General features: G+C 49.8%; 1 protein-coding gene across 1 annotated transcript in view; it reads right to left on the reverse strand.

Annotated features, from left to right (window-relative positions):
• BAG6 (BCL2 associated athanogene 6) overlaps positions 1 to 23316 on the reverse strand; it is a 51925-nt gene that overhangs the window by 15232 nt on the left and 13377 nt on the right. The window contains exons 5-20 of the mRNA XM_029284829.1: positions 21842 to 21895; positions 18880 to 18954; positions 18604 to 18779; positions 18208 to 18337; positions 16884 to 17081; positions 16462 to 16729; positions 14969 to 15055; positions 14753 to 14860; positions 13292 to 13404; positions 13115 to 13202; positions 11111 to 11457; positions 9926 to 10277; positions 6363 to 6532; positions 6191 to 6244; positions 1785 to 1887; positions 1567 to 1691 (exon numbers count right to left, since the gene is read on the reverse strand). Coding sequence (XP_029140662.1) covers positions 1567 to 1691; positions 1785 to 1887; positions 6191 to 6244; positions 6363 to 6532; positions 9926 to 10277; positions 11111 to 11457; positions 13115 to 13202; positions 13292 to 13404; positions 14753 to 14860; positions 14969 to 15055; positions 16462 to 16729; positions 16884 to 17081; positions 18208 to 18337; positions 18604 to 18779; positions 18880 to 18954; positions 21842 to 21895 — 2448 coding nt within the window. The remainder of the gene's footprint in view (positions 1 to 1566; positions 1692 to 1784; positions 1888 to 6190; positions 6245 to 6362; positions 6533 to 9925; positions 10278 to 11110; positions 11458 to 13114; positions 13203 to 13291; positions 13405 to 14752; positions 14861 to 14968; positions 15056 to 16461; positions 16730 to 16883; positions 17082 to 18207; positions 18338 to 18603; positions 18780 to 18879; positions 18955 to 21841; positions 21896 to 23316) is intronic.

Here is a 23316-nt window from a genome sequence, read left to right on the forward strand (position 1 = left end):
AGAGGGGAGGGGAGGGGAGGGGAGAGGAGAGGAAAGGAGGAAGAGAAAGAGGGGAGGGGAGAGGAGGAAGAGGGGAGGGGAGCGAAAAGGAGGAAGAGGGGAGGAAAGGGGAGGGGAGAGAAGAGGAAGAGGAAGAGGGGAGGGGAGAGGAAAGGAAAGGAGGAAAAGAAAGAGGGGAGGGGAGAGGAGGAAGAAGGGAGGGGAGAGAAAAGGAGGAAGAGGGGAGGAAAGGGGAGAGGAGAGGAGGAAGAGAAAGAGGGGAGGGGAGAGAAAAGGAGGAAGAGGGAAGGGGAGAGGAGGAAGAGAAAGAGGGGAGGGGAGGGAAGAGGAGAAATGAAGAAGAGGAAGAGAGGAAAGGGGAAAATGAGAAGAAGGAAAAAAAAAAGGTCTTTGCTGTCAGTTCCCAGAAAAGTGAGCAACAGGCAGATGTTTTGAGCGACCGATCCAGACCTTACAGAGAACCCCCATGCCTGTGACCTGCACCTAACAGCCAGTTTCCTGGTTCATAAAATATTTTCAAAGCTGGTGCTATCTGAAAGCGTCTTCGGATTATCAGAATCAGGGACCAAAAACTAAGAAACCAATACAGGTAGTCCTGGGCTTAAAAGCAAAACTGAGCCCAGATTTTGGTCATAAGTCAAGTTGCCATGTAACCAACCAGACTCTTATTTTATAATCGTTAAGCAAATCGTGTGGCCATTAAGGGAATCGGATGATCTTAAGTCTCAATCCACTCTGGGTTTTTTTTTGCCAGAAAACAACAAAAAAAGTCGCAAAACATGATCACAGGATGCTCACTGATCATAAAGGCAAATTAGATGCCAAGTGCCTTAAATGCAATCACAAGGACCCCCAGGGATGCTACAGCAGTTGTGACTTTTCAGGGTGGTTTGTAAATAATTTTTTTCAAGTCCACCGTAACGTCGAGCAGTCATCAAGGGGGCTACCCGTAGTGGCGAGATTGCGATATGCAGGTCGTCTCAAATTACGACCGCTAGCGAGCCCCAGATTTCTGTCACTAAGCGAGGCGTTCGTTAAATGAGCTTTGCCCCATTTTATGATCTTTCTGGCCACAGTTGTTAAGTGAATCACTGAGGCTGCTAAGTTACTACCAAGGTTGTTACGTGAATCTGGCTTCCCCATTGACTTTTCAGTGTCAGAAGGTCGCAAAAGGGGATCACAGGACCCCCCCGGGACGCTGCGACCGTCGTAAATATGAACCAGTTGCGCCAAGCACCCAAATTTCGATCACGTGACCGTGGGGATACTGCAATGGTTGTTAAGTGTGAAAAACGGTCGCAATAAGTCCCTTTTCCCCGTGCTGTTAACTTCAAACGGTCACTAAACGAACGATTGTTAAGTCGAGGACTGTCTGTACAGTCTTGAAAAGGATGGATTTTTGTCACATCCTTCGGGCAGAACAGCAGGTGAGCCTCCCCCCTCCCCTTGCCTGCAACGCTCCATAACGGAGGTGAGGTGGCAAACTCCACCTCCAGGGTACACAAAAATTGTTCTCAGATCTTCGAGAGGCCCTCCTCAAAACAGGCCGATTGTCTTGTCACTCACAATCCGGTCGTTGATGACTGTGGTGAGGGCCGTCTGCTCCCCTCGTAAGCAGTAAAGGTTGAGCGCCAAGCACTCAAAGAGACCCTGGTTGCACAGCTCCAGCAGCCGGTATCCAAAGGTGTGATCTAGAAGAAAAAGTTGCACACGTGAGCAAGGCCAGTTAGCGGGGGTTTTTTTCCCCCGGAAAGCTTCCTCCAACGCTGCCGTCACCTTCTTACCGGTGCAGTGCAAGATATGCGTGGCGATTCGGTTGAACTGCTCCTGCAGGAACTCCAGATTGGTGCGGGTAATGTCAACTCCATCTTGGACTTGGACAGAGGCCTGTGAGGGGGGGGGGACCCAAAAAAAACACCAGGTAACAGACCCAAAAGGAAATCTGGATTATTGCCCTGAAATAGGAGTGAAAGTCCCCTGGGCTGCAAGGCGATCAAACCGGTCAGTCCTAGAGGAGATCAACCCTGACTGCTCCTTAGAACAGGGCTTTTCAACCAGTGGTACGGGTACCACCTGTGGTACATTGGCACCTGGCAGGTGGTACGCGACCATCCTAGAAAAGTGGTAGTGGGGGAGGGGAATGAGCTGAACCGGTGGCAGCACCGCACAAGCCTGAGCGAGAGACGGCTGGAGCTGCAGGGCTGTCAGGGCTCAGCGGAAGAGCCAGGATCAGTGCCGTTTTCCAGCTGATCGGCGCTTCTTCGGGACTGTCAGGGCTCAGTGGAAGCACCAGGACCAGCGCCAGGATCCAGCTGGAGCTCGTTGCTGATCCTGGTGCTTCTGCTGAGCCCAGAAGAAGCGCCGATCAGCTGGAATGTTGCAACATCTCCAGGGTCTTGTGATTTACATTCAGATGCTTGGCAACTGATTCATATTTATGACGGTCACAGTGTCCCAGGGTCATGTGAAGTGACCAAAACCTGCTGCAACCACCCAGCAGACGGGGGGAATAAAAACCAAACACCTCCACCCCACCCTGCTGCCAATCCTCAACAGAAATGCTCACAACAATGAAACAGGAGGAAGAGCGCCGCCGGGTGGGCAGGCAGGTGTCTTGCTCGGCTGTGGCTTGGGGGGCACTTTTTTCAGTGCCATTGTTAACTTCGAATAGTCACTAAGCGAACTGTTGTAAGTCGAGGACTACCTGTACTTTATTACTATTTTCCTTTTTTTGGGGTCATCACGTTTTTGACACCTTGCTAGGCGACTGGTGGTACTCGGATGTTGCCATATCCTAAAAGTGGCACAATGGGTGAAAAGGTTGAAAAGCCCTGCCTTAGAAGGCCAGATCCTGAAGTTGAAACTCAAGTACTTTGGCCACCTAATGAGAAGGAAGGACTCACTGGAGAAGAGCCTAATGGTGGGAAAGATTGAGGGCAATAGAAGAAGGGGACGACAGAGAATGAGGTGGCTGGATGGAGTCACTGAAGCAGAAGGCGTGAGCTTAAACGGACTCCAGAAGATGGTAGAGGATAGGAAGACCTGGAGGAACGTCGTCCATGAGGTCGCGATGGGTCGAACACGACTTCGCAACTAACAACAACACATCCAGAGTATTATGATTGCTGTTTGGGACCTCACAAAAACATAGCACGCCTGGAAAATTAGGGCAAGTTTAATTTGTAGGGAATTTCCAACCCACTGCTTTTCAGAGCTGGCCAGATGCACAGAATAAGTGGGGGTGGGGGTGGTGTGGGGGTGCATTGAATAGCACTATTTTCTTTTACAAATGAAAAAAAAAATCCAACTTCCCTTGGGAGCAGAACGTCTGCCTTTCAAAGAATAAAGGAACGAGCATACGGGTCTGGACGCTGGCTGAGGAATTCTGGGAGTTGAAGTCCACAAGTCATAAAAGGGCCAAGTTTGAAGACCCCCGTTATAGGTAGTTGTCCCAAAGATGCTTTTTTTCATGAGGCAACTGGACTTCCTTGTTTTTTCTTTGAAGATGTTTCGCTTCTCATCCAAGAAGCTTCTTGGGCTCTGACTGGATGGTGGGAAGTGGAAGGATTCATAGTCCTTGCAGACAGCTGGTCATTTGCCTCCTTCTAGGGAGTCGTTGAGGCCACCTGGAGGTTTGTCTGTGTCCTCAGGGTCACCTGAGTGGTGCAAACTTTCAGCAGTTCCAAGAAGGCTCCACACCCATTTGCACTACTCAGGTGACCTTGAACAGGGCTTTTCAACCTTTTCACCCATTGTACCACTTTTAGAATATGGCAACATCTGAGTACCACCAGTCACCTAGCAAGGTATCAAAAACTTGATGACACCCCCCCAAAAAAGGAAAAAAGTGATAAAGTAGAGGTAGTCCTCGACTTATAACAGTTCGCTTAGTGACTGTTCAAAGTTACAATGGCACTGAAAAAAGAGCCCCCCCAAACCACAGGCGAGCAAGACACCTGCCTGCCCACCCGGCCGTCCTCTTCCTCCTGTCCGAGGTTTTCATTGTTGTGAGCATTTCTGTTGAGGATTGGCAGGGTGGGGTGAGGTGGGGTGGGGTGGTGTTTGGTTTTTATTCCCCTCGTCTGCTGGGTGGTTGCAGCAGGTTTTGGTCACTTCACATGACGCTGGGACATTGTGACCGTCATAAATATGAATCAGTTGCCAAGCATCTGAATGTAAATCACAAGACCCTGGAGATGCTGCAACATTCCAGCTGATTGGCGCTTCTTCTGGGCTCAGCAGAAGCACCAGATCAGCGCCGCTTTCCAGCTGATTCTTCAGGGCTCAGCAGAAGCACCAGGATCAGCATCAAGCTGCAGCTAGATCCTGGCGCTGATCCTGGCGCTTCCACTGAGCCCTGACAATCCCGAAGAATCGCTGATCCTGGCGCTTCCGCTGAGCCCTGACAGCCCTGCAGCTCCAGCCGTCTCTCGCTCAGGCTTGTGCGGTGCTGCCACCGGTTCAGCTCATTCCCCTCCCCTGCTACCACTTTTCTAGGATGGTTGCATACCACCTACCAGGTGCCAATGTACCACAGGTGGTACCCGTACCACTGGTTGAAAAGCCTTGACCTTGAGGATAGAGATAAATCTCCAAGTGGCCTCAGCGACTCTCAAAAAGGATGTAAATGACCAGCTGTCTGCAAGGAGTATAAATCCTTCCATTCTCCCACCATCCAGTCAGAGCTGAAGGATGAGAAGTGAAATGTCTTCAAAGGGAAAAAAAAACCAAGGAAGTCCAGTTGTCTCTTGAAAAAGCACCTTTCGTACAACAATGACCTGGATGACTGAGAATCTCCACAGACTTTATAAGTAGTCCTTGACATACAACCGTAATGGAACCTGCCCCTTATGGTCGCATGTCTGGCTGGTCACATGTCCAACCCAATTTTACAACCTTTTTGTGGCAGTTAAATGAATCACCAGTCTTCAGTCAATCTGTCACCAAACACGTAGCATGTGTCATGTGTCTGACTAATGAAACACTTCAAAGAACTTTCAGGCATTGTTTAATCTAAAAAGCCTTTATTAGTGTAAAAGGAGTGTCAGCACGGCACGGTGGATGCCAAGATCTGAATTTCCCTTCCCTTTGCACATAACATTCCAGGCATTTCCCCTCCCCTATTTTGGGGTCATGATTCACATCTTCCAATTAACCTGGAGGGCAAAGATTCCCTTCCGTTCCCTTCCGAGGGCTTTTCTCTCCTTTCTCATTCTCATCTGAATTAACTCTAAAAGTACCAGACAGTTCTGCATATTTTGTCAAAGCAAGGATATTCAATATTAGCAGCGTTGACAGCACGGTTGTCAAATGACCCAACGGTTTGTTATTGACACGGTTTTGCTAAAAACGGGAAGTTCCAGTGTCCAGCAAAACCACTGTAAGGGACAGAGTCGCGTAATGGGGGACGCTGCAAATGGCTGTAAATGTCGCCGAGGGTCCGAAGTTCAATCAGGCGACTACAGAGAGGGCCCGGCTGCCAGAACTCTGAATCTGGGTCATAGGTTCCTTTTTCAGCTCAGTCATAACTATGAACGGTGACTTAGTGACCGGTTCTACGTCAAGCATTCTATGTACATGCAAAAGGTGATGGTTCTACATCCAAAGATGTCCCAGCGGTCCCAGAGGTCAAAGACGGAGCTCTGGAGCGGCCTGCATCCATCTAAACCGGATGTGGGGTATTTTACGGCCCACGGGCAGTGGCCTGCAGCAGTGGCAAGAAGGGGCGGAGCAACGGCAGTGTCAGGGGCGGGGCAGTGGCAGCGTCAGGGGCGAGGCGGCAGTGCCAGGGGGCGGAGCAACAGCAGTCCCAGTTTTCTCATGTGGCCCCTTGGGAAAAATTAATGGCCCACCCCTGATTTAAAGCCACTGGCCTCACAGTTTAAAGACTGATGTTATATTATGCTGGGTTTTGTTCGCGTGCAACTGACAAGCTGGATGCCAAATTCTGATTTTAACATGCATTTTATTTGTTATTTATTATTTTATTCTAGAATTTTTAAATGGACATTCCCTGAGTGCTTCTACCTTGCTTCTGCTCTTTGAACTGTAATAAACACTGACTTGGCTCGACCGAACCCACTGACGCCATCATCTCCACGAGCTGAGGGCCCAGTTGCGGTTCCCATTCGCCAGCCCAAACCACCCAGCTCCATCAAAGCAGAGAAAGGAAAGTGGACTCAAAACTTACAAAACTCTCCCGGACATATTCCTCCAAGCCATTAATCAAATTGTACGTGGCCATCTGAAAGAACCCAAAGAGAAGGCCGTTATTAGCCTGTGAAGGCAAAGAGCAGCAGGAGGGGGAAGAAAAAAAAAACCTGTGGAGAAAGAACGTCCAGGTCAGGAGAGGCTCATCTCACCCGGACGTTGCGGTCGGTGGGCTCCTGGCCGTGCAGGTACTCTTCCCGGAAAAAGTGGCTGAGCTGGGGCTGAATCCGCTGCAGGGGCTGGAACTGGCCGTGAAGCAGCATCACCATGTCAACCATGGAGAAGTTCTGGCAGATCAAAGACAGCAGGTCTCCAAAGAAGCCTGTAAAAAAGATGTTGAGACTTTAGAAAGAGTACAGAGAAGAGCAACAAAGATGATTAGGGGACTGGAGGCTAAAGCATATAAGGAACGGCTGCTGGAATTGGGTATGTCTAGTTTAACGAAGAGAAAGACAAGGGGGGACATGATAGCAGTGTTCCAATATCTCAGGGGCTGCCACAAAGAAGAGGGAGTCAAGCTATTCTCCAAAGCGCCTGAAGGCAGGACGAGAAGCAATGGATGGAAACTAATCAAGGAGAGAAGCAACCTAGAACTAAGGAGAAACTTCCTGACAGTCACAACAATTAACCAGTGGAACAACCTGCCTCCAGAAGCGGTGAATGCGCCAACACTGGAAGTTTTTAAGAAGAGACTGGACAGCCATTTGTCTGAAATGGTATAGGGTTTCCTGCCTGAGCAGGGGGGTTGGACTAGATGACCTCCAAGGTCCCTTCCAACTTTACTACTACTACTACTACTACTACTACTACTACTACTATTATTATTATTATTATTATTATTATTATTATTATTATTATTATTATTATTATTAAAGACAGACAGGAGCAAAAAATAAACAGGGGTGTCACCGGTCCCTCAAAGTCCTGGTCCAGACCAGCGGGACCAATACCGCTTTATAAATCCTTAGTAAGACCACACCTGGAGTCCTACATCCAGTTTACATTACAAAAAAAAGATGTTGAGACTTTGGGAAAAGTGCAAAGAAAAGCAACGAAGAAGATTAAAGGCCCGGAGACGAAAACATAGGAAGAACGGCTGCAGGGACTGGGTTTGACTAGTCTAGAGGAAAAAAGGGCTAGTGGGGACGTGACAGTAGTATTCCAGTGTTTGGGGGGATTGCCACAAAGAAGAGGGGGTTGACTTGTTTTCCAAAGCACCAGAAGGCGAGACAAGAAACAATGGAACACCAGGAACAGTTAGAATTGGATTCCTGACCCAGAGAAAATGTGGGGACACACACACACACACACACACACACATGCCCCCCCTCCCTTGGCTCAATCAGAGAATCTGGTCCCTCCCCAGGGTGAAGGAATAGGAAAGCTTTGGGTGAAGCAGAGAAGCTAAAAAAAGTCTGCAGGGGAAAAAAACAATCTTACGCTGCGGGACGCTCGGAGTCACCAACACACACTGGAGACCCATTAAGGGGGGGAAAAAACCCTGAGATTTACTTGTGTGTATGATGTGTAGATGTATCTCTTGATACACGTACCTTACACACGGGCGAGGTTGTATAAAAGTCTTTTTCGTGTAAAGAAATGATAGAAGTTATATTGCACTGATTTTGAGCATTTGGGGAAAGGGCACTTTTTTTCCTCTTCCTTTCTCTGGAAGCCACAAAGAGATAGGGTGTGGGGAGACCCTTAGCCTCCCTCCCCCTTGGGCAGCCTGGCCAGAATTTGGGCATCTCAAGATAGGGCGGGGGGGCACTTATTTCCCTGGGCGAGAGAGGGTTACCCACTCACTCCTGCCCAGGACCAGACTAAGTTTTGCTTTCCGGCATCCAGATGGGGGAAGGGGAGTTTTAAGGAGACCGAACGAGAATGCTGGTTTATAAATGTAATCTTGCAAAAAAAGAACAACCTGCAGTCTAACCCTGAGGATTAATTTTTTTTAAAAAAGAAAGAAACCATGGATGGAAACTAACCAAGGAGAGAAGCAACCTGGAATTAAAGAGAAACTTCTTAACAGTGAGAACAATTAACCAGTGGAACGGCATCCCTTCAGAAGTTGTGGGTGCTCCATCGTTGCAGGTTTTTAAGAAGAGACTGGACAGTCACTTGTCTGAAAAGATATAGGGTTGGACTAGAAGACCTCCCAGGTCCCTTCCAGCTCTATTCTGACTGATTAATCGACCGCTGGAAGATTTAACAGCAGGAGCACAGAGAACGTGACTGGGCAAAGAAAGGAAGGACCCAAGGGGAGAGGAGAGTCTATGGAAGACAGGACTATTTTTAATTCCATCTCAGCCCCAGATAAGATGCTGGTGGGTGAAAATTTAACCCTAAACATTAGCTCCTCAACTGCAATACAAAAGATGCCTGCATGGGAGGGCTAGAACGGCAGCAAGCCAAATATTCTGGATATTCAAAAGCAAAACATTTCTTCCTTTTTCTTGTTTTGACTACTCAACACGGTTTTGAGATTGAGGCCACGAGGAGAAAAGAAAATAAAGGAAGACACCGGGCCCCATAATCAAAGAACGGCCTTGCATTTAAGCACAAGCGGCAAATTAAATCAAATCAACCTTTATTACGGAGGAAAAAAACAGCATAGGGCAGGGGTAGGCAACCTTGGCTCTTTTTATGACTCGTGGACTTCAACTCCCAGAATTCCTGAGCCAGCCATGCTGAGGGGAAAGGGAGAGGTTTCCAAGCTGAGCCATGCCGGCTCAGGAATTCTGGGAGTTGAAGTCCACGAGTCATAAAAGAGCCAAGGTTACTTACCCCTGGCATAGGGAGAGTGTAAAAGCAGGGGGAAAAAATACAAAGAAAAATTTGCCATGCTTTTTTATGTCCACTTATTGTTTTTTATTCTTCTTTTCTTTAGAATTTGTAGATTATTTTAGCTTTTTAGGTCATTTTATTTTTGTATTTTTTTCCCCCTGCTTTTACAATTCTTTGCACCCAACCTCCTTAGGCTGGCCTTTGACTATAATAAAAGATTGGTTTGATTTAAGCACAAGTGGCAACTGGGCCACCCCAAATAAATCAGCCTGTTTTCCCTTTGTCGGAATAAAATCACAGACTCCCGAAGAAAGGAAAAAAAAGGACCCGAATTGAGAAATCTGCCTCTCTTACATCACAAGCCTCTCTTTTAAAATTCTTCAATGAAAGACCCATTAAGACAGTGGTTCTCAACCTTTTTAATGCCGCGACCCCAACCGGTCGTAAATCGAGGACTAAACCGGTCGTAAGTCGAGGACTAAACCGGTCGTAAGTCGAGGACTAAACTGGTCGTAAGTCAAGGACTACCCAACCGGTCGTAAGTCGAGGACTTTCCCTGCCCGGGAGCGCCGCGCATGCATGGTTCCGCCCCCTGCGCCGGCCGAGGTGTAGCTGGCAAGCGGCAGAGACGGAGCAGGCCGACCACCAGCTGGCCCAGCCCAAGGGAGGTAAGGCGCCCGCCGGAAAAGGGGGGAAAAATGGCGGACAAAAAAAATGGCGGACAGCCTTGCTTGGCGACCCCCATGAAATGGTCGATCGACCCCAAATGGGGTCCCGACCCACAGGTTGAGAACCACTGCATTAAGATCCGAGGAATCAAGAAGGCAAAGTATCGCAGAACTCAAATGTTTGACCGTCGGGACCAGAAATCAGTTTTATCCCACTTCAATTGCTCCACACTGCCGGAGCAGCCGCCTGCACGCCTTACCCAGCGCGCCCTCCGTGCCCGGTTCAAAGATGTTGCTGGTGCCGCTGAGGCGCTGGATGAAGTCAGCGATGCTCTCCGTGCTACCCTGCTGGGCACTGAGGGAACCCATCATGGAGGACAGCACCCCCTGGACCACGCTGGTGAAGAACTCGGGAGGCAATGCGTCCGCCGAAGCGCCTCCACGACCGCCAGGGCCGCCGCTGCCCAGGCCAGCCGAGAACGCTTCCGGTCCTCCTTGGGGGGCCGAGGGAGGAGGAGGAGGAGGAGGAGGAGGCGAAGGAGAGGCTGCTGGCTGTGGAGGAGGCGCCATCTGCTCGGGAGGGTGTGGGGGGCCTCCCCCCATTTGCGTCGCCTGGGAGAAAAGGAGGAAAGAGAGAGGGATGCTTGGAAAGAGCGGCAGGAATTTTGGAAGGCCTGAAGGTCCACAGCTTTTTTCAGTTCAAAAGAGAGGACAGACCGAACGAGTAAGGAGTCCTGACAGCACAGAGAATTTGACACTAAGATTTCTAAGGATAGGATACCCAATGAAGGGATTTCTCTCACGAAGCTGGATTCAGTCCTAGCGTCTTCAGATCAATAATGATTTGAAGACAGAAAAGTGGAACCAACAAGACCCCGCCTCCCCCCTCCAAAAAAGCCAGATTTGGGATGCCAAATGCAGATGCTTTGTAGCTTAGTGCTGGCTCAGGGATTCTGTTCTGGCTTGGGGTTGATCTAACAAGCCAGATGGGCTGCTGTCAATCAGATGCTCCTTGTTGAAATGCTCCCTTCTCTAAATTAAAACAAGGAGAGGCAACTATTTGGGAGAGAAGAAGAAAGAGAGAGAGAGAACAAATGAAGGGAAAAAGAGACAGAGAGAAGGAGAGAGATTGAGAAAGAGAGAAAAAAAGAGGAGAGAATGAAAGAGAGGAGAAAGAGAAAAAAGAGGAGAGAGAGAAATGGGAAGAGGAGAGAGGAGAGGAAGAGGAGGAAGAGGGGAGGGGAGAGGGGAGGAGAAAGGAGGAAGAGGAGAAACGGAGAAGAGGAAGAGAGGAAAGGGGAAAAGGAGGTGGGAGGAGGAGGAGGAGGAGGAGGAGGAGGAGGAGGAGGAGGAGGAGGAGGAGGAGGAGGAGGAGGAGGAAGAAAGGTCTTTGCTATCATTTCCCAGAAAAGTGAGCAAAGCGGAGAGGAGAGGAGAGGACTCACCTGAAGGAAGTCTGTCATGCCTTGCAGAAAAGCGGGCACGCCGGGCATAGCCACAGTGATGGTGGGAGAGCCCACCCCTGCCACCCCCGCCATGCTGGAGCCTGCCGCCCCAAGGATGTTCCCCAGCAGTTGAGAGAACTGGAATTCGGTGGAGGCTGCGGGAGGCTGGCCTGAGGGCATGGGCCCTCCCGGGGCCCCAGCCGAGCTGCCCCCCGCAGCAGTCGTGGCCGTGTTGGTGGTGCCAGCGCTGGCTGAGGCTGTGGGAGGGGAGGCGGAGGTGCTGGTGCTGAAGGTGGCTTGGCCGCTGACGGAGGAAGAGGCCGAGGAGGAAGCCCCGCCCCCCTGAGCTGGAAAGGCAAAGACAGAGAGGGCTGCTGGATCAAGCAGGAGAGGCGGACGGCGCCCGGCCCACCCTCAAACCTTCCCACATCCCTCCCTTAGCTCCAGGGGACGTTGCTGTCAATTCCCTTCCCTTCTGGGGGGGGGGGGGAATCAATCACTAGGTCAGACCCAGACCCTGTAACCTCCTGCTCTTTTCTCCCAACCCTCAAATGTCCTCCATTCAGAGTAAATTTCTAGGTCAAGAAAATCCGCCCATTCTCGGGGTCTGACCCAGGTTAAGTCCTCGGCTTACGACAGTTCACTCAGTGCCCGTTCGAAGTATACGATGACACTGAAAAGTGACTTATGACAGTTTTTCACCCTTTTGACCCTGGTAGCATCCCCACGGGTCACGGGATCAAAATTCAGACGCTTGGCCACTGACGCATATTTATGACGGTTTTGCAGTGTCCCGGGGTCCACTTTTGTGACCTTCTGACGAGCAAAAGTCAACGGGGGAGGGAGCCAGATTCACTAAACCAGGGCTTTTCAACCAGTGGTACGGGTACCACCTGTGGTACATTGGCACCTGGCAGGTGGTACGCGACCATCCTAGAAAAGTGGTAGCGGGGGAGGGGAATGAGCTGAACCGGTGGCAGCACCGCACAAGCCTGAGCGAGAGATGGCTGGAGCTGCAGGGCTGTTAGGGCTCAGCGGAAGCGCCAGGATCAGTGCCAGTCTCCAGCTGATCGGCGCTTCTTCGGGGCTGTCAGGGCTCAGTGGAAGCACCAGGACCAGCGCCAGGATCCAGCTGGAGCTCAGCGCTGATCCTGGCGCTTCTGCTGAGCCCAGAAGAAGCACCAATCAGCTGGAATATTGCAGCATCTCCAGGGTCTTGTGATTTACATTCAGATGCTTGGCAACTGATTCATATTTATGACGGTCACAGTGTCCCAGAGTCATATGAAGTGACCAAAACCTGCTGCAACCACCCAGCAGACGGGGGGAATAAAAACCAAACACCCCCCACCCCACCCCCGCTGCCAATCCTCAACAGAAATGCTCACAACAATGAAAACCTCGGACAGGAGGAAGAGCGTCACCGGGCGGGCAGGCCGGTGTCTTGCTCGGCTGTGGCTTGAGGGGCACTTTTTCAGTGCCATTGTAACTTCAAAGAGTCACTAAGCGAACTGTTGTAAGTCGAGGACTACCTGTACTTTTATCACTTTTTTCCTTTGGGGGGGGGGTCATCCAAGTTTTTGACACCTTGCTAGGTGACTGGTGGTAACTCGGATGTTGCCATCTCCTAAAAGTGGTACAATGGGTGAAAAGGTTGAAAAGCCCTGCACTAAACGGCCGTGTTGCTAACTTAACAACTGCAGTGATTCGCTTAGCAACTGTGGCAAGAAAGGTCGCAAAATGGGGCAAAATCTGCTTGACAAATATTTCGGGCTCAGTTGTGGCCCTTAAGTGTTTTTCAGATCAGGGTTTCTCGACTTGGGCAAGTCCACCTCCTAAAATTCCCAACAGTAGCTGTGCTAGCTGGGGAACCATGGGAGTTGAAGTCCACACCTATGGAAATGGCCACAGTCAAGAAAACACGGAACTGGACACTCCTACATCTCAAGATCTTCAGACCCGCAACATTCAGGAGACATCCCTGCTTCCTGCCTGGTCACTTACCCACGATCACAGGCTGCTGCATGAGAAGCTGTCCCACCAATCCGCTGATCATCTGGGCTAAGGACGCGTTCCCACCCATGGCCGGGCCCTGGCGTGGAAAGAAGGCAGTTTGTCAAGAGACAGAAAGCACCGCATAGACGCGCCATCACCCCGATCCCCAATCGTTTGGGCCCTCACCCCTTGTCCTGCTGGCTGGGGGGACCCAGCGTGGGTGGGCCGCACGGAAGGGGCAGAAGGCCTGGCAATCACGACACGTGTTGGAGCCGACGGGAAGCTGGGGACCTGCTGGCCTAGAACACACAAAAAAAGAGGGAATATTATGATCGATATTATGGCACCCCAAGGAGGAGGCTTAGCTCTTGGGGACCCCACAGCTCCTCCTTGCTCCCAGTTCCAGGGAGAAACCCCCCTGGCTGCAGGTGGTCCTCCACTTACAGCCACAATTGAGCCTAACATCTCTTAGTTGTTCAGTGAGTTTTGCCCCATTTTACGACTTTTCTTGGCACAGTTGTTAAGTGAATCACTGCAGCTGTTACTAACACTGTTGTTACATGAATCTGGCTTCCCCGTTGACTTTGCTAGTCAGGCCACCCAAGGTGATCACATGACCCTGGGCTGTGGCAACTGTCATAAACAGGATCCAGGGGCCAAGCGTCTGAATTCTGATCGCATGATCCTGGGGATGCTGCAACGGTTATCCAAGTGTGGATAACGGTCCTAAATCACTTTGTTCAGTGCCGCTGTAATTCCGAATGGCCACTAAATGAACTTTTGCTCAGTCGAGGACTACCTATATCAGGGCTTTTCAACCTTTTCACCCATTGTACCACTTTTAGGATATGGCAATATCCCAATACCACCAGTCGCCTAGCAAAGTGTCAAAAACTGGATGACCCAAAAAAAAAAAAAAGGAAAAAAGTGATAAAGTACAGGTAGTCCTCGACTTACAACAGTTCGGTTAGTGACTGTTCGAAGTTACAATGGCACTGAAAAAAGTGCCCCCCAAGCCACAGCCGAGCAAGACACCTGCCTGCCCGCCCGGCCGCGCTCTTCCTCCTGTCTGAGGTTTTCATTGTTGTGAGCATTTCTGTTGAGGATTGGCAGCGGGGGTGGGATGGGGGGGGTGTTTGGTTTTTATTCCCCCCGTCTGCTGGGTGGTTGCAGCAGGTTTTGGTCACTTCACATGACCCTGGGACACTGTGACCATCATAAATATGAATCAGTTGCCATGCATCTGAATGTAAATCACAAGACCCTGGAGATGCTGCAACATTCCAGCTGATTGGCGCTTCTTAAGGGCTCAGCAGAAGTGCCAGGATCAGCGCCGAGCTCCAGCTGGAGCCTGGCGCTGATCCTGGTGCTTCCACTGAGCCCTGACAGCCTCAAAAAAGCGCCAATCAGCTGGAAAGTGGCACTGATCCTGGCGCTTCCGCTGAGCTCTGACAGCCCTGCAGCTCCAGCCATCTCTCACTCAGGCTTGTGCGGTGCTGCCACCGGTTCAGCTCATTCCCTTCCCCCGCTACTTTTCTAGGATGGTCGCGTACCACCTGCCAGGTGCCAATGTAGCACAGGTGGTACCCGTACCACTGGTTGAAAAGCCCTGACCTATATGCATCCCCTTCCCTCCTTTGCTGCTACCTGTAGCCGCCGAGGCTGCCGCTGCCATGGCTTGTTGCGTTATCTGATGGGCCACGGCCTGCATGAACTCTGGCGGGAGGCTGGGAAGAGGCATGTGGGCACCGCTACCTGGAGAGAAGCAACAGAGCCCAGGGTGAAATCAAAAAGGCGGGAAATGGGCAACCCACACCCAAAGCGGGTCGGCTGCCCCGGATGAGAGGGAGCCATTTTCCTTACCCGTCCCTTGGGAGTGTCCGGTTGGACCAGCTGGTCCCATCGATGGCACTCCGCCAGAACCAGCGCTGCCCAACTGGGAGCTGGAGTCTAAAGAGGGAGAAAAAAGCAAGTAGGCCTCAGAAAAGAGAGGCCATCCATTTTGCGGATCCATTTCTGCCTTGCCTTGTTTCTCTGGATCGGCTGGATTTCATTTCATATAACCACAAACTCCCCCCATCCCCCAAGTAACATGGCTTTAACCAACACTGGAAGTTTTTAAGAAGAAACTGGACAGCTATTTGTCCAAAATGGTATAGGGTTTCCTGTCTGAGCAGGGGGTTGGACTAGATGACCTCCAAGGTCCCTTCCAACTTTATCATTATTATTATTAAGATGCTGAGAAGTGAGGGGGCAGAGAATATTATTCTAGCCCACCCCTCTTTCCCCTCAACGCACCCTGTAACAACTTCCACACTTTCAGGTCAACTGAAATTATGAGGGAGCCATGTGGAAAAAATACTCAAATAATACTTGGCATTACATTTTAACTGAATTGTTTGAGGAAGACTCTTGGTCAATCTGATCACTTGAAACACTGAATCAAAAATTATTTACTCTGTTTATATAGAAAACTATTTTGTAATAGCAGAAGAATTAGAGAGATCTATGATAAGAGAAGAAGGGTATTAATTAATGAGGTATCAAATTAAGAGATGGAATATATGTGAAAATATTAGAATGTTATTCTTGGAATATTATGTGTTTAGAAGGGATACCCAAAATTTTATTAATATGTTTGTTTAAGATCAATTGGAATATTCTAATTGAAATTAGTGGAGCTTAAAAGCAGGAGTGATTTATGTAGATGGAATAGTAAGGATGATTCTGTGGATTGATTGAATTTTAAGAAGAAATAGATTAAACTAAATTTGCTATAGTATGTGAGGAAATAGAGGGGGGAAATTATTATTTTTTTAAGGTATTAATTTTAGTTATATATATATATATGACTTGTTTTGTTATGATTGATTACCCTTTCACCATGGTGTTTTCCTGAGCACTTTGATGTTAAAATTAAAAAAAACCAATAAAATGTATATTAAAAAAAAATAATTATGTACTTGGGTCCCACTTTCACTCCTGGGGATTCCAGCGTTTGATCCCGACTCTATCCTCCCAACAACCTGCACCCAAGTGGTCAGAATTGGGTCAGGGACAACCTTTAAGGGACGTGGTAGTTCAAAAAATACAAGGCACTACCGAGAAAGAAAACAACGTAGCAATACTGACGGGGTAAGGCGCTGCATATAAACAGAGACCTAACGCCACTCCCTTCTAGCACTGATGACGTTACCTAGATGGGTATTGAGACATCTGCAAGAATCGCCACCAAGCTCAGAGAGCCCCCCAAAACCCCACAGTTCAGCCTTGAGCTACAAATCTTCGCTTCTGTGAGTATAACCTTCAAAAACAGCCCTGATGTCTTATCAGGTCTCCCCCCCCACCAAACTCACCCTGTATATTCATGTGCATCATAACCACGGGCTCGACCGTCTGATGTGAAATCCGGATGACGCGGGGGTGCCCCGTTTGAGAGGCCTGCGGCAGGATAGGGGTGACCCCCGGGGAGAGGGAAGGAGGCGAACCTTCGGAGGGCTGGGTTGACTCCACGGGGCTGGAGGTGCGAGGCTGGGCTGTGGGAGTGGCCTGGGCGGCAGCGGAGCCTTCCAAGTTGGTGCGGCCCCCGTTCCCCGTCATGGTGACGGTAGTTCCGACGTTAATCTGAGGCAAGGACACGGAGGAAGAAGCAGAGTGGGTTCTCCTTTGCTGAACCCTCTCGCCCAGCCTCGGGAAGCAGAGCTGGGGCCCCGAGCCATTTCCGGCTCGGAAGGAAAGGCACCCCCAACCTGGCTTCTTCCAGGCCAAAGGCTCTCACCTGGATGGGAATGGCCGCTTGCTGCAGGACCATGGGAGCTGTGTAATGGGACATTGGCCGCACCACGTGGAGGTGGCGGGGGGCGCTGCAGGAGAGATTGCAGCGCAGGTCCGAGAGGGCTACAAAGGTGTTCCCCAGAAGGCGCAGCGACTCCCCCACCAGGTTGATGATGCGCTGGTCCTCTTCGCGCCCCTCCGTCTGGCAAAGGAAAAGCAGGGAAATTGAAAGAAACGAAGCAGGGTTTTGTTTCTTGGTTTGTTCCTTACAAAGTCTGAAAAAGCACTCCAAAGTCTTGCTGGGTCAGATCCAAAAACTACTGAGCCCAGAGGCTCACGGGGTTAGGACCCTGGGTTGGAGGCCGGCAAGCCCGCGTTTGAGACCCGAGTGATGCTGAATGTCAGGGTGAGCTCCCGTCATTTGCTCCAGCTCCTTGATGGGGACATGAAAAGAGCCCTCCCCCCATGGGGGTCCCCCGGGCAACAGTGATGTCACCGGCTAATCCAGGGGTAGGCAACCTCGGCTCTTTTATGACTCATGGACTTCAACTCCCAGAATTCCCGAGCCAGCATGGCTCAGCTTGGAAACCTCTCCCTTTCCCCTCAGCGTGGCTGGCTGAGGAATTCTGGGAGTTGAAGTCCACGAGTCATAAAAAAGCCAAGGTTGCCTACCCCTGCCTTAGGTTATTGTTTCTCACCCTTGGCAACTTTAAGATGTATGGACTTCAACTCCCAGAATTCCTCAGCCAGCCATGTTGAAGTGGTCAAGGTTGAGAAATACTACTCTAGGTGATGCTCTGGGGTTGTTGTTTTTTTAATGATCGTTGTTGCTTTCTCCAGACTTTTTTGGATTGTCGAGTCTACGTTTTTACTGGTTAACTAAAGGTCAAGTCATAGACCCCCTGGGCTAATCCTTTCAACCCAGAAGCGCTTTAAACAGCGGCTCCGACACAAACGGGATGGGGGACTGAGCCCAGAACCAAGGCCTCTGAAAGCCTACGTCAGGGGTCTTCCAACTTGGCCCTTTTGCGGCTTGTGGACTTCAACTCCCAGAATTCCTCAGCCAGCGTGCCTGGCTGAGGAATTCTGGGAGTTGAAGTCCACAAGTCCTAAAAGGGCCACGTTGGAAGACCCCTGGCCTACGCCTTCAACTGAGGGACTGAAGGCCGTAGGATAGAAAGAATACTTTTGACCATACACCAAACGCTTCACCTTGAGCAAACGGTCAGATACCCGGCAAATGCAGAAATAAGTGAAAGGGTGAAAAGGTCGCTTCCCAAGTTAGAAAAGTCGGTTTTCGATTTTTTTAGGAACCAGACAGCGCTTACGTTGTTGTTATAGTCGGCAGTGCCGGCAGTTCCCAGGACCTCCTCGTATCTCTGCAGGAAAGGCTGGAGTCGGTTTTCCAACCCACGAAGCTCGCCCAGAACCTCCACATACTCCCCAGGTGATGGGTGGCTGTGGGGACAGAGAAGGACCCTCGTCGTCTTGCTCAGATGGACTGCCCCGTCTCCTTTGGGAAACAGCCAGTATTCCTCCAGGTCCTCCCGGCTGCGCCTCTACACTTTGGCACATCCCACCTCTGTGGTTCCCACCCACCAATTCCCACCCGCCCTGGTCTGTTAGCGCCTGGCTGGTTTCCCTTTTGAAGGAAGTGGGAGGGAGGCTCCACGCAGCCTGCCCAAGAGAGCTCTTGCTATCTCTTTGGTGGGCAGCCTCCTTACTTGGGGGTGGCTGCTTCAGCCCCGGGGGGCGGCTCGCTCCCAGCGGGTGGCGTTTCCTCTGCTGGCGTGGGCTCCTGGGGAGGCTCAGATTCGGTGCCTGTCATCGGCTCCCTTTCGGTGGGGCTGGCGGACGGCGTATCCTCGGCCCCCGCAGCCGCATGCTCACTGGTATTGCCCTGAAGGAAAGGGATACGTAACTCCTAGGCCCGGGAGGAGTTTCCGGGCAGTGTTTCTACGTTCCCGCTTCGTGTTCCCCGGGGTTGGAAATCCGCTCACCTCTAGTCGGTTCAGGATACCTTGAATGTCCCGTAACATATGCTGGGCCATAACAAGACGGACACGGGGTTCGCTCTGCAAGGAGGAAAGAAAACGCGTCCTTAGCAGAAGGCCGGAGAAGACTTCTTTTCCCCGTATGAGAATTCCTCCAGTCCTACAGACCCCTACCCTCCTTGGGTAAAACTGACTCTTCCCGCTTCTTGATTTCCTGAAGGCCAAGTTCAGGCCTTCCGGTCCTCCCCCGAGTGGAATCCACTCACCCCACACCCACTTCCCCAACCTGCGGTCATCCCACCTCCTTTTCAGTCTCGACCTCACGCTTTTCAACTCATTTGGCCCCTCAAGCCAAAGTTTGTGTCCTGTAGCCGTGATGGCTCCTGCTAAGACCTCGGGCAGGAAGAACCCAACGTGCTCCTAACACAAAACCTCCATGTCTAACGCAAGAGGCAGTCAGGGGAGCTCAGATAATTTAAGTCAGGGCTTTTCAACCAGTGGTATGGGTACCACCTGTGGTACATTGGCACCTGGCAGGTGGTACGCGACCATCCTAGAAAAGTGGTAGCGGGGGAGGGGAATGAGCTGAACCGATGGCAGCACCGCACAAGCCTGAGCGAGAGATGACTGGAGCTGCAGGGCTGTCAGGGCTCAGTGGAAGCGCCAGGATCAGCGCCAGGCTCCAGCTGGAGCTCGGCGCTGATCCTGGCACTTCTGCTGAGCCCTGAAGAAGCACCAATCAGCTAGAATGTTGCAGCATCTTCAGGGTCTTGCGATTTACATTCAGATGCTTGGCAACTGATTCATATTTATGACGGTCACAGTGTCCCAGGGTCATGTGAAGTGACCAAAACCTGCTGCAACCACCCAGCAGACGGGGGCAATAAAAACCAAACACCCCCCACCCCCACTGCCAATCCTCAACAGAAATGCTCACAACAATGAAAACCTCGGACCGGAGGAAGAGCGCTGCCGGGTGGGCAGGCAGGTGTCTTGCTAGGCTGTGGCTTGGGGGGCACTTTTTTCAGTGCTATTGTAACTTCGAGCAGTCACTAAGCGAACTGTTGTAAGTCAAGGACTACCTGTACTTTTATCACTTTTTTCCTTTTTTTTTTTTTGGTCATCAAGTTTTCGACCCCTTGCTAGGCGACTGGTGGTACTCGGATGTTGCCCTATCCTAAAAGTGGTACAATGGGTGAAAAGGTTGAAAAGCCCTGATTTAAGCAAGGAGACCTGAAGCTTTCTATATCACAGCTTCCCCCATCGAAGGTCCAGTGAAGTTCCTCCTGGAAGCTCTTTAGGATGCAAAGAAAAAGACTTCCTTTATGTCCCCGAAGAACTGCAAATGTTTTCCGCATCGACAGTCTTGGTGACTTTGGGTTCCTTCCTCTTATTTCTCACCCTGAGATTCAGTCATAGGACCCTTCCAGCCTTTGGCTGATATCTGACTGGCTCTGTAGTACATACACTCTATGACAGGGCTTTTCAACCTTTTTCACCCATTGTACCTCTTTTAGGATATGGCACTATCCGAGTACCACCAGTCGCCTAGCAAGGGGTCAAAAACTTGATGAAAAAATGATAAAGTACAGGTAGTCCTCGACTTACAACAGTTCGAAGTTACAATGGCACTGAAAAAAGTGCCCCCCAAGCCACAGCCGAGCAAGACACCTGCCTGCCTGCCCGGCGGCGCTCTTCCTCCTGTCCGAGGTTTCCATTGTTGTGAGCATTTCTGTTGAGGACTGGCAGTGGGGGTGGGATGGGGGTGTTTGGTTTTTATCCCCCCCCCCCGTCTGCTGGGTGGTTGCAGCAGGTTTGGGTCACTTCACATGACCCTGGGACACTGTGACCGTCATAAATATGAATCAGTTGCCAAGCATCTGAATGTAAATCACAAGACCCTGGAGAGGCTGCAACATTCCAGCTGATCAGTGCTTCTTCTGGGCTCAGCGGAAGCGCCAGGATCAGCGCTGAGCTCCAGCTGGAGCCTGGCGCCGATCCTGGCGCTTCCGCTGAGCCCTGACAGCCCTGCAGCTCCGGCCATCTCTCGCTCAGGCTTGTGGGGTGCTGCCACCGGTTCAGCTCATTCCCCTCCTCCGCTACCACTTTTCTAGGATGGTCGCGTACCACCTGCCAGGTGCCAATGTACCACAGGTGGTACCCGTACCACTGGTTGAAAAGCCTTGCTCTATGAAACATCTCCCCCAATATGAACACTTCAGATGAGCTGGACAAACCGCCCACTATCATGTCCATTCAGCATCGGGTCTGGATGGAGTTTCCAGAAGCTGCATTGGAAGGGCACCAGCCTGGAGAAGGCTGGTATAAATAGTCCTCAACTCCTTTCTTTTAAAAAATAAAAAGACACTTAAGTTTCTTTGGCATTCTTTCTAAGGAACGTAGAAGACATCCAGTACAAGGCCCTGAATCTGGCACCCGTCAAGTACAATGCTTCAGAATGGTGGCTAAAGAAATGAAACTAGGATTGGAAAGAACTATCTTCTTCATAAAATAGCAGCCCACCGATCAAAAATTGCCTCTGGATAGAATGTTGGATTGGTTACACATTCAGGTGCTTTGGAAAAGAGGTTGACCCCCCCTTCTTTGTGGCAAACCCTGAGATATTGGAACACGGCTATCACCCTAGTCCTTCTTTTCATTAAATCGGATATACCCAATTCCAGCAACCGTTCTTCGTTCTTCAGTCCCCTTTGTTGCTCTTCTCTGTACTTTCTAGAATCTCAACATCTTTTTTATATGGTGGCGACCAAAACATTTCAATAAATAAACTTTGTTTAAAAAAAGGGGGGGTGGAGCTTTTCTAGAAGTCAAATAACAATCTAAGCAACCTCTCAATCAACCGGATCTCCTTACATCATGCTACAGTCAAGAGTTTTGGTTATGCCCACATATTAAATAAATCCTTCAATTTTAACATTAAATTCTAGCCTTCCCAACCCACTTGTACCTGAATAGGAGCCTGGTCCATATTTATATGAACATCCACAGACGATCCATCGTTCTTTGGAAAGCAGGGAGTGAGAAATAGACAGAGAAAAAATTAAAAGGACCAAAAAAAAAAAAAAAGAGGTGGATGTGCAGGAGAAAAGAACAAAACAGCACAGAAAAGAAGGTTAAAAAAAAAAAACCCAGTAGATCAAATTGTCACATCATCCACGGCTGCTCCCCACCCAGTGTGGTAGATTCTTGAAATTACACATCACTTGAAAGATACTTTCTTGAAATAACACCAAATATCAAAGTTTATTTCTCACGGCTTTCTCTCTTGCACAGAACACGATTACGCATCCTTCAAACGTAAGCGTGCACTCTTTGGAACTTGTTTATGCTGTGAATTCATATGGCCGTATATCACAATTTCAATAACCTCCCAAATCACACAGGTGCAGGAATAAAAAGAAGCAATAATAAAAAAAAAGAATAAATAATGACTCCCAGGGAGGCATTCTAGAATTCTTCAGCCAATTTTTGTTTTGGGTTTTTTTAATATATATTTTATTCCATGCTCACCATAAACTAATAATTCGAAAAGATGGTGAAGAATTCTTAGGCTGAAATCCAGACATCCTTATTAGAGGTGTCTACGGAGGTTCTCAGTCATGCAGATAAATGGTTTTTCCAAAGGTGTTTTTTCAGGAGGCAACTGGATTTTATAATAATAATAATAATAATGATAAAGTTGGAAGGGACCTTGGAGGTCTAGTCCAACCCCCTGCTCAGGCAGGAAACCCTATACCATTTTGGACAAATGGCCGTCCAGTTTCTTCTTAAAAACTTCCAGTGTTGGAGCATTCACCGCTTCTGGAGGCAGGTTGTTCCACTGGTTAATTGTTCTAACTGTCAGGAAGTTTCTCCTTAGTTCTAGGTTGCTTCTCTCTTTGGTTAGTTTCCACCCGTTGCTCCTTGTCCTGCCTTCAGGCGCTTTGGAGAATAGCTTGACTCCCTCTTCTTTGTGGCAGCCCCTGAGATACTGGAACACTGCTATCATGTCCCCCCTCGTCCTTCTCTTCGTTAAACTAGACATACCCAATTCCAGCAACCGTTCCTGATATGCTTTAGCCTCCAGTCCCCTAATCATCTTTGTGGCTCTTCTCTGTACTCTTTCTAGAGTCTCAACATCTTTTTTACATCGTGGTGACCAAAACTGGATGCAGTATTCCAAGTGTGGCCTTACCAAGGCATTGTAAAGTGGTATTAATACTTCGCATGATCTTGATTCTATCCCTCTGTTAATGCAGCCTAGCACTGTGTTGGCTTTTTTGGCAGCTGCAGCACACGGCTGGCTCAGTTTTTCCTTTTAGACCTTTAGCTTCTCATCCAAGAAACCTCTTCAGCTCTGACTGGATGGCGGGGAAATGGAAGGATTTATATTCCTTGCAGACAGCTGGCCATTTGTGTTCTTTTAGATCAGGGGTGTCAAAC

The sequence above is a fragment of the Protobothrops mucrosquamatus genome, unplaced genomic scaffold (genome assembly GCF_001527695.2).
Source record: "Protobothrops mucrosquamatus isolate PMUCROS unplaced genomic scaffold, P.Mucros_1.0 scaffold993, whole genome shotgun sequence".
NCBI lineage: Eukaryota > Metazoa > Chordata > Lepidosauria > Squamata > Viperidae > Protobothrops > Protobothrops mucrosquamatus.